This window comes from Charadrius vociferus, unplaced genomic scaffold (assembly GCF_000708025.1).
Source record: "Charadrius vociferus isolate BGI_N301 unplaced genomic scaffold, ASM70802v2 scaffold163, whole genome shotgun sequence".
Lineage (NCBI taxonomy): Eukaryota > Metazoa > Chordata > Aves > Charadriiformes > Charadriidae > Charadrius > Charadrius vociferus.
The window spans coordinates 21,506,759-21,518,100 of NW_009648332.1; the positions used below are offsets into that span (position 1 = coordinate 21,506,759).

General features: G+C 38.3%; 1 protein-coding gene across 1 annotated transcript in view; it reads left to right on the forward strand.

Annotated features, from left to right (window-relative positions):
- The window catches only part of DENND1B (DENN/MADD domain containing 1B), a 170,586-nt gene that overhangs the window by 10,292 nt on the left and 148,952 nt on the right, over positions 1 to 11,342 (forward strand). The window contains exon 2 of the mRNA XM_009884930.1: positions 2,130 to 2,194. Coding sequence (XP_009883232.1) covers positions 2,130 to 2,194 — 65 coding nt within the window. The remainder of the gene's footprint in view (positions 1 to 2,129; positions 2,195 to 11,342) is intronic.

Sequence of the window (11,342 nt, forward strand, 5' to 3'; positions counted from 1 at the left end):
CCTGCAGTGACCCTGCCCGCGGCAGCCGGGGGTGGGGGGGCTGAGGTTTGCGACATTCATCTCCCTCCAGTAATTACAAACCTGCTTTTGGCCATTAGGGCATGGCAGGTGCCAACGAGATTTTTCAGGTGTTTGGCAGCACTGCTCTCCAGCAGTACCTGTCGGGAGCTGCTGCCCGGTCTTGCTGACATTGGAAACCGACAAGATGTTAAATACGGGTTTCAGAAATTGACAAAAAATCTGTGTGTAAATATACGATGAATAAGCAGGCTGCTACCGGGTAGCTGTAAAGGAAACGAGAGACAGTCTGACAATTCTCAGATTAGTTTGACACATTTTTGACACTTCTAAGCGTAGTGGGATGTGAAGAGTAAACTTGGAAGCATTTTTTCTGCAAAAGCAGATTTGCAGTGGTATAGTGAAAGACGGGAGGCAGCGTTACTTCAAAGAGCTTTCTGCGTGAGGGTATCTCAGCCAGGAGCTGAGTTAGAAGCCCTCATTCGGTGTTTGTAACACTTTAACTGATTCACATTAAAACCCAGCATTGTGTGGTCTGCGCTGTAGGGAGAAACAGAAGGGGAAGATGGCCTGAGAGTATAAACCCAGCACCTGAGCTAGAGTAAGGTCGTGGGGAGATGTCACTTTTTTTAAAGGAAGGATTTTTGTGGTTTGCTTGTCCAGGTCGCTCAACCAAGCCATGCCTTATCAGTTTCATTCTGAACCTGCTTGCCAGCCAGAGGAACAATGGAAGGACTTTAATACCAGAGTAAATCTCCAATATCCTGGATTTAGGCTGTTGTAACTCGGAGCAGAATTTGATCTCCTACACACAGGATCAGTAGATACAGGATTTTCCCAACTAAATGCTTTAAAATACGATGCAAAGAAAGACAGTGATATGGGCGGGTTATGTCTCCATAACCTGAATTAGACTATAATTGCGTATCTCAGTTGATGGTGGTGCTGAGGTCACTGAAAGCATGTACTGAATCAATTAATTTGTGACAGCTGAAATTTTCCTCAGCTCAGCCTTTGGATTTCATTCAAAACTTTTTCTTTAAAGAAACAACAGTGTGTTAATTTGCTGAATGCTTTATTTGAAGCATTCTAGAAACCTGGAATCAAGTCTTGGATTTTTTTTTTATTTGCCTAAAACTCCAGCTGACTTCAGTGGGAGCATTACTCAAGAAGGGAGTTCAAGTGTGAGCCTTTTATGTGGTTAAATAGATAATTGATATGGGTGCGGTTATACCACTTCTTTTTAATATAAATAGCAGTGTGCTTGGTAGGTAGAGAGAGGTGGGTGGTACAGTAATGGCATTTAGAACTGTTTTAATAAATATTTAGTATGGGATCAGGTTGAGTGTTAATTGCTGGTAGCGTGTGCAGTTCATTATTATCAGGTGTGTATTTACTGGGAAAGGGAAAGAGGCGTTGGCCATCACACAGAGCTGACCATGATGGCTGCTGCAGATATGGAGGTTCTGTCTTCCTGGCTAGCTCGGGATTGCATCCATTCCTAGTTATTGCATTAATGTTTTCTCACTCACTGAATCATGTCTGAGATTCAGCCTTTAAAGTCAATGATCAATGCCATGTGAAAGAGGAAGCTAAGTGATTCTCAGGTGGTGGTAATGGTATGCATTTAAAAGTTAGCGGCTAAATTTATGGAATTAAAATGAAAGTCTGATGATAGGCTATTCCTATTAAGTAGAAACAAAGTGTAGCTTTATAAGAGGCTGGTCATGACTCCATTAATATGTTTCAGGTTGAGTGATAAGGATTTTAGTAGCACTTTTTTCCAACTGTTGTAGTATGTAGTTCCAACTGGTGTAGTATGGTGGAGTGACTCAAAAGCTATTTGATGTATAAGGCAGCGGCAGTATCATTGAAATAAATCACACAGTTTAGATTGTTTATCTTACTTATTCTTTTTTTTTAAGAACTGTACCAGGGAAATGTGACTTTTTGGTTCTTCCTTAGAACTAACCTGATTTCTAATTCTATTTTAGAGATTTTTTTATTTATTTATATTTTATTCTCTACGAATAGAATGAAAAAGATATGACACAGTAGAAACACTATCTGAAGCATATATCTGATTAATTGATTGTGTTTACTTCTTCTAGGGAAAATCCAGAACGTACCTTTGATTTGGTACTGAAAGTAAAATGCCAAGCATCTGAAAACGAAGGTAATATTCCGTGCCTACTGATATTTATTTATAGAAATGAGAGGTGGAAAAAAATAGTTTGCATCCTGATCCAGTGTCATCTTATGTTTTGAATTGCTGTTGGACTGGGATTATATTAGAAAGTGACTGTGGTTATTTTATTGCCTTTTAAAACCTATTAATGTGTTACTTCATAGTTGTCGTTTTATCATTGTTATATTTTCATTTTGGTTATTGTAAAAATATTTTTGTTCTGAGAGAAGTACTTGCAAAGCTCGAAGTAGAAATGTATCTTCTACAGTTCTTAAGTCTTAAAATGTTGATTTTATGTAGCAGAACAATTGACTTCTCTCTGTCAGTGGAATGTTAATTTTGATCAGTGTCAGAGGGAGAAAGTAGGTTCTTTTCTGAACAACAGAAAGAGACTTTCTTTCTAGCTGATGTTTGGCAGCTGCTTTGGTTTGATACATGATACAAACAACAATGAGTGCTGACTTGAGCTTCTATTAGCCATCAGTTTCATGTCTCTATAAACACGTGGTAAAAGAGATGTAGTAGTGCAAGAGTTATCTGAGAGAGCCTTTTTTCTTCTCGGGTAAAAAGAAGATGGGATTTCCAGTGCTGAAATTAAAGTGACCTCTAGAAAGTCCGTTGCAGGAACTCGATGTTCTCATCCGAGATTGTTGGCCTTATTTAAAACACAGGGAGCGACATCGTCTTGCTGGGGTTGTGCTGTAGTCATGTTAGTCTGCGACAACTGTGTCTTAATCACAATTGTAAAAACAATAAACGACATCTTAAAATTGAGTATATTTCTCATCCTGCTGTGGGGATGGATGCCGTTTCCAGGGTTTACTGCTCTAACAGGTATAGAAGCCTGTAGAAGTTTATAGCCCCAATCTACTCCTTTTTTTTGTTTTAGTTTCAGCCAGCATTTCTGTTTGTGGTGTCACGGGTATGTGCCTACTATGTTTAAAAAAACCCATTTTTGCTGAAGCTAAGCAATTGTAGCTTTTAGTCTTAGTCTTTTCCTGCCAATCTCAACAGGCTTTTCTGTACCTGTTGTATTATATACTATCCATTTTTGATATCATAAGTTCCTTTGCTTTTCCCCCCCTTTTCTTTTTTTTCTCCTCTTCAAAAGATTGTTCATTTAGTTGTAGAATGATATCTCGATCCTGGTACAGTCCTTGGGTATTTTCACTTTTTTTGTGACCAGCCAGTGTCCTTCGGTTTATTGCCTGTTTTTTTTGATTTGCTGTTGGTACAGTCATGGTTTGGGAAATCAGATGGGCTGTCCTGCCTCTCTGGTTATTGTTGTGGTTTGTATCATGGCACATTTTACCTTCTTTTCTCTCTCTTTTGCAGTTTTTACCTTGGTAATTTCACAGATGATGTTCGTGAGCCCTGCTTAGCTACTTGACTTCTGATCTATTCCTCCTTGCATAGCGCATTTAGTCTCTGCCTCCACCTGACAGCCCTTATTGGGGGCCTATTTGCAACTCGGCTTAGGCCCAGCTTCCACCTGCAGATTTTATTCAATTTCCCTTTCCTCCTTTCCCTCCTGAGAGTTTTACTGTTGATAATCCTTTCAGGTCTTCGTGTTGAAATCTTAAAAAATGTGGGGCTTTTTCTTCTGTGATCAGAACATGGATCTATATCCTTTTAATTCCTTTTATCTCCCTTTTAACTTCTGATTTTTGTTTTTCATCTTTCTACCTCTACTCTCATAAGAACCCACTTCTCGTTACCTGCAGCTTTGTGAATGACTGCCTACGCCTGAATTCTGGCCGTAGTCACTTCCCTGTCTCCCGCGGTGGGTGTTTCGTGCTGTTCATCAGTTGACCTCTGTGGAGAGTAGCATCTTTAAGAAATCTGTGCATCTCCTTGAACTGTGACCTGAGTTAATGTGGAGACTGTATTTGTGACTATTGTGGGTGGACCCTCTTCTATTTCAATTTTTGCTGTAATCTCTTCTAACCCATGTGGGCTCTGTTGCTGTTCACCCATGGGGTGGCCAAACGCAAAAAGGAGGTCTGAAACCAGTGTCATTGGAGTCTGCAGCGTGTGAGTGGTGAGGGGTTTAGGGGTGTTTCAGCTAGCGTGGAGGTTGTATCAATGCTTGCATGAGTCTGCAGATTGGCACAAAAGTACGGTCCCCTTTTAACAATCCAGTTGTGCTGGCTGAATATTCCAGTTACCATCCTGCTGTACTTGGTGATCCATCTGGGATTTGTTTTAATTTCTTTCATATTATATCTAATTCAGATAACAAACTCACTCTAGTGAGGGCTTGACATCATATTTACATGTGGTATTACGAGTACAGGGATGTATCAAATTAATATATGTGAATGTTAAAGTTATTTAAAGGAAATTCACAAGGGACAGAAGTGTATTGTCTTCACCACCACTTTAGAAATGGAGCACAAGGCTTGTCATGCTAAACAGGGAGCTTTCAAGGTTGGTTTATTATAAGGCCTAACAAATTTGACAGTTACCCTGTATTGTAGGTCTTGCCTTTAAATAGATTTTCATGCTAGGATAATCTTTTGAATATATCATACTTTAAAACGTGATCCATTCACCTGTTTCTTTGCTCATGCCTCTTTCTTTCTTATGAAAGAGATTTGTGTTTAAATAGGGGCTTTCTCCCTCGCATCCCATCTGCTCCTTGTGCTTGATCCTGAAGCTATGTCAGGGCTGAGTTTGTGAGATCACTGTCACCAGTGTTGCCGTGGAAATATCACAGCCACAAAATTATGATCTCCCTGCATGAGTGAGCAGCAGGAGAAGCCGACTTAGGAGAGAGGAAGACCTTAATGTGACCTATGTATCTTCAAGCTTTTTCTTTTCAAGATTTGCTGTAGTGTATGTTCTCCTGCATTTTAATTTTCCTGTGCCAGCGTGTAACTATTCTAACAAATAAAAATTGAGGTAGCCCTTTTGCATGTGTGGCTATTAATAAGATGATCCCTTTATGAGGACGCTATATGCCTGCAACAGTGTGACATGATGAAAAATTTTGCTGCTAAATTTGTTATGCCTTTGGAAAAGCATTTTGAGGCAACTTCTTAATTATAGCATAGCTCTTGAGGAGTGTTATTTTTTTGGATCTGACAATGTCCTAGCGCTGTTCCAGCTATAAAGGATCATACGTACATGAAGTGCGGCAAGGTCTATATGTATTATTAAATTTGTTCGACTCAATGTAAACACCTAAGAGGTTTCATGTAGGTTAATATAAACTTATTGCTTCGTGTATGGTAGCAAGCTCCTGAATTGGTTACGTGTCTTCAGTTGTAGCTGGATCAAAATTTTGTTTTCCCATTGGATACCTGTTTTTTTTGTAATTTAAGAGTAGCTTGCATACTTGAATATTTATTTCTTAATACTGTGTTGTTGACTGAGTAGATAATCCTTTGGGCTGCTCTCTCTCTTTCTGTCTGTTTTAAACCATAGGAGTGCACAACAGTATTGCTAGAATAGTGATCTTCTAACCCTTTTCTCATTTTTGGGGCAGGAGAGAAAAAAGGGTACCTTTTACATAAATATTCTTGTAATTGAGCTCTCCCTTGAACTAATAGCATGAATTGTAACTTTTTACTGTTGCTGAACAGGTTTTGTTTATTCGTCACTCAGGCTATGTTTTAAAAAAATAAATCTTCTCTTTATTAGAAGGCCTTAATGCCTACTTTTAGCACAAAACAGGGTATGGTTCCCTCAACAATTTAGAATATATTGCATACTGTATTTTCAGACTAAATGATGCTTTCGATATCACCTATGACTTTACCTTGAAAGGTGCATTTCAGCTGTTGGCATATATTCCAAAGAGGAGAAAAAACCCCTTTAGGGACAAAATGAGATTGTAGCGTATGTCATAACTTCCAGTCCTTTGCCGCACGGTCAAGATGGTAAGCATCAGTCACTATGGTATGTTGAAACATAGTAACTAGGTAGCGTGACAACTTTTTTCTTGGGAAAATTCATAACCTGATTCTGGCAAAACTTTGGTGAACAGAAGTTAATTCATCTCAGAGTTTGCTAAGCGACTGGGAGATGAGTGCTAAGCTATTCTAACAGCCCAGTGTTTGTTAATTGTGAATTTTGCTTGCAGTGTCAGTAGCACCTTATAGCAAAAGGTTTACATTGCCTCCTAGGCGATTGTAACTGCGTCACTCCTTAATGAACAAGCAAATAAAAGAAATAGCAAAAATTTTTGCCCATTTTAACATCATCAGCTCAACTTCTATATTAAATTTGTACTTACAGACCCAGAGGACAACTTGATAGCAGATATTAATATTATCAAAACTTGTGTTACTTTAAGGATAAGTGTTGCACTTAAGCTTCAGGGTAAAAAGATGGAAGTTTTTTGCTCTTTGGGCTGATACCTTTTCTGGGGTGTATTTCAGTTGTCCTGAGTGCATGGTCTTACATGAGGCTTTTGGTTCAAGACTGTGCGACAGCTGCACCTACAGCAACTTTACTTTTCTCCTGGAACTCTCTTGTCTCTTGGAAGTTATACTGTACCTGGTGCTGTAAGATATGTTTGAGCCTAGAAATTGGCTAACCAAAGCAGTCTGCAGGTTTTTGTTGTGGGTTTTTTTTTTCTTTTCTTTTTCTTTTTTCTATCCAGGTCCTTCCATCATGAAAAATGAACTGAATTTCTGGAAAGTTCATGTTTCTGAACTCTTCCACAGGACATGTCCAAAATAACAGTTCCAGTGCAATCTTTGTGAAGAGTATATACTTATCTATGCATACACAAACATATACTGTGTGTGCATGCACACGTGTATGTAAGAACTTTCGATTCTGGTTAAATGTGCAAAGATATAGTTGGTAATTTAACTCATTGTATAAACTACACGTCCTGTATTGATTTTATTAAGACTGGATTGCAGAGTCCAGACACAAAAGGCAATGGAAATATAGTAGCTAGTAGTAGAAAGGCAACGTGCAACAACTTTTGTGAACATAAGGTCTTCAGTATTTCTGTCCACGGTTTCCCAAGAAGAAGATGACTCAGATTGGTTTCAGTTTGTGTGGTTAAGAGGGTGCTGTCTGCTACACCTTCATTTTCTTTGATTATCGCGCATACGAAAAGCAGCAAAAGGGCTCCACGGAGCATGCAGGTACATTCAGGAACTTCAACCACTGAATGTCGTGGTTTGGGCCTAGGACTGCTTTAGTCCTGACTGCTCAAGTTTTACTTGAAAACCCCTTTGAAACAGCAGTTCATTTTCTGTTCAAGCAAAGAATAATTGTTTGAACAAGGCTTTGAAATTTGATTGCTTTGTCTCTGTTTCCTCTTTGAGTGCTAGGGAGACTTCTATAGCTCTAGGGCTAGGATATGTGATTTTCAGAGATGATGTTTAATAGGTTGGGTTGAATTGCATTAACTCCTGTAGTTTATCTTGCCTGTGCCAGAATGATAACAAGTCTTGTTGATGTGTAATCTCTAAATTATTTTTCTTTAAAGAGTCATCTTTTTATTAATTTTTCAAGGAAAAGCCATGAAAACCAGTTTAATGGTGTATCACTGCAGTAAGTACATGAATTAAGTCCAGGAATTAGGCCAGAAATGCAGTATTCTTTGTAGGAGGTTTGATTGTGGTCTGAACAGTACTAATAAGATATGTAGTTCCAGGAAGGTCCCAATTCTGGAAGAAAGTTTAATGTAGTTGGTAGTTCTGTCCATGGGTAACCTGTCTGGCCTTGGTAGGGTTTTGATTAGGAGTCTTCCAAAGCTGCTTTCAGAGTTGTGGTCAGAGCAAGCACTATTTTTTCTTCTTCTTTTTTTTTTTTTTTTTTCTTCGTTGTGGAGAGCTGTTTATTAACCACAGACTCTGAGCCTGTGGATGTGACGTGCTGATCAGATAGCTTTTTTCCTCTGCTGTACCTTTTTTTTGCAGAGCATCACTTGAACCTGATTAAAGAGATAATTCTATCAGTGTAATACATGAAGAAGTCTACAGGATTTTTTTTAAAAGAGCAGTTAAAACTTTTGATATAATCTTTATATACTGCCAACCTTTTTCACTGTTGGTTTTAACTGGAAGGATACTAAATAAATACAGAAAGTTAGGGTTCTCTAACCTCTAACTTTTCAAAGTGTGTCTTCTTTCAAACCTGTGTTCTTCAGGTGACTGTGAAGAGCAACTGTATGTTGCTATGAACTAGATAAGCTTTCTTGCAAGTCATATTTATTTATAGATTTTTAGTCTCAAATATTGTGTTACCATATTAGAATTAATTTTACACCAATAAAAAGTTAAAGGTGCTTTTTCAGTTTGTACAATGCTGTTTCAGAGCATGGGCGAATTGTAGTCTTAGATGCAGTTTTTATGAATAAAAATGAAGGCTTTCTTTCCATACTCCTCTGAAGTTTCATTAAGCTTAACACCCACCCTGCCCCAACTCATTAACTCATATGTTGTTATTTAGGTTAGTGCTACTTTCCCGTAATGGTTTTTTGTTTTTTCTGGTGAAATTTTCAAATGATGGTACCTAAAAAGCTTGGAAGAGGACATTTAATCTAGCCTGGTTTCTCTACAGGATTGTTGATTGATTAGGAGCAGAATATTTCACAGTCCTTTGTTGAGGATTGTGTAAAAGTTCTGAGGGCAAAAGCAGGTAGTGCCTGAGACTGTGCATCACTTTTGTCTGTTTGGTTTTTGACAAAACCAAAGAATATAAGCCAGAGTTTGTCCGAAGCTCTCTTGTGTATGAGCACCAAGTGTACCTCTAAGTCCTTCATCAATTACAAACTTTTGTGTAACTTTAAACCCTCCAGTTGTATCTAAATGAATGTTTTCATTATATTCAAATGTCTTTTATTTAATTGGAAAGTTCCTCGGGGTATGAACGTTGTCTTCTGTGTGTTTGGACTGCCACTAGCAAAGAGTGGGTGTTGGAGAATTATGAACAACAAAAACAATTTAGGCAACTATGATTTTGCATTGACGATGAAGACTGGCATTTTGATGCTTTTTACCTTTTCCTTTTATTCTCCAGAGACCGAGAAATGGAGGGTTAGTCATTCCAGTTTTCAGCTTCTCTTCACAGATGTAAAAATGTAGAGGAAAATATTGGTGCTTTTCAATGCCTCATTTCCTACAGTTTTTTTTCTTTTTTTTTCACCAACCTACAGAGATTCTTGGATGTATGCGTAATTTGGGGGTGGGTGCAGATATGTATGTGTAGGAGGGGGAAGGGTGAGAGCTGCTGGAGAAATAGGTCAAGGAAGTCCTTTCTCCTATCTCCCCTGCATCCTTACTGGGGAGAAGGGACCTCTGCGGGGAGGGATGACCCTACTCCCCAGCAGCCAGAGGACAGTCCTGGGAGGAGTGGCAGGCTCTGCTTTACTCCAGAGATTCCAGCTGCAGGAATGTGGGGGCAGGCGCTGTGGTATCAATGCTGGTAGAGATTAGTTATTCCCCTGCAGGCGTTTGCCCGGCTCTGTCATTTTTTTGTGTAATGCCATATACCACTTTTAGCAGTGTGATCGGGTTTGGGGCAGTGAAATTAAAAGGAAAAAACTTGATGAGTTAACTAATGAAAATATTAACTTGTTATAAAAAGAATTTAATGTAAAATTCAGTAGAATTTACTTACTGGTATTAATACAAGTAAATAGAAGCTGAAAACAGCAACCTGTGTCATGTAATTTAGTCAATCACATGAAAGTTGATGTTCCTGTGCTTTTTTCAAATTTAATTTTAGTTTTGTTTTAGTACTTAACTGTTTGAGATGGCTGCCTGGGGGATAGTTTGCGGGCTTTTAAATTGCTGGCATTCAGAAGTGTTAAGAGTTTGCATATTTTTCTAAGCTGATGTCAGCATGCTTCTGCCCTCCCACACGCTGAACAGTCCATCTTACACAGAGGTTTATCGTTCTTTAAGGAGATATGTTACACTGCTAGCTCTCTTCATATAGCGTTTAATAGCTTGTCTTTCATGTACGGAAGATTTAAAATCTGCCATAAAAGCTTTGAAAACTGGTTAAACTTTCAAGGTTTAAAATGCTTTTTGCAAAGCCATAAGACACCTCTCTCTCTAGCACTGACTTGAAGAGGCTGAAGTGTAGGGTTTCCTGTCTGGTTCACAGAAATAGTCTTTAATTCGTCTTCCTTTGCCACTGGTGATATTATCTGGGGATGCAGATACATGTAGGTGCACGTGCTCATCATGTAACCGTTGGGATAGATACTTCTGTTTGTTAATAAAATAAAACATGATCAGGGCTACAAAGTTATATAACTGTTCATGAAGTCTGAAAACCCCCTGAAGCCAAAATAAGTTTTCCCAGTAAAGTGCTATTGTTATTCCTTAAAATGATTTTTTGCAGTAAGAGTAATTTTAGCATAGTGCCTCTTTGCAACTGATGTGTTAAGAATCTCTATTTTTTGTGGTAGGCTGACATGTGATAACTCCAAGATCCAAGTAAAAACATTATATTTACAGGCACATACTGAGGATGAAAGATTCTATGTGACTGACAGATAAAGTACTAGAATGGTGAAAACATTAACTTCTTATATTTGCCTTTGACATTTTTCCATGTGTCTTGGAACTGTAGCTCTACATTTAGAACTGAAAATTTGGGTGTACAAAGACTTCTTACATTTTGTGATTCTGGTTTAGGAGAAAAGATTAAAACTTAATGCTGAACTTTATATGGAAAAGAGAAGAGAAAAAGCAGAAGTGGTGAGAGAAAAAAGGTCTGAACAAGACTTTGGGTGTGGTATCTGCGTTTCCTGAGCTGGGAAAGCCAAGGCAGCAGTTTACAGTCATACTGTCTTCCTTTGCAAAATTCTTAATCCTCGTTTGGAAGGTACTGTCCAAGTATTAAATCCTTAATTAGAAATAAGGCTTGAACAACGCCCTTAGATTACGTTTCCTAGAGCTCGAATCTGGATCTAGTTTCTTTTTGTGTTTGAGTGGGTATTCAGATGTAGATTAACATCTAGCTGAAATTACAAGCTTGTGTTTGAATATAGCATATTAGTTAGGGCTTCTGTGTTTATTTTAGGACATATTTTACAAACTTTCTTAGTTAATGCCAAATTTTAATCATCATAGAGGCATAATTGTCATAAACCAGCTATGGCAAAATACCTTGGTTAACATTGCATTTTTCCTTAAACTAAGAATGGGAAAGA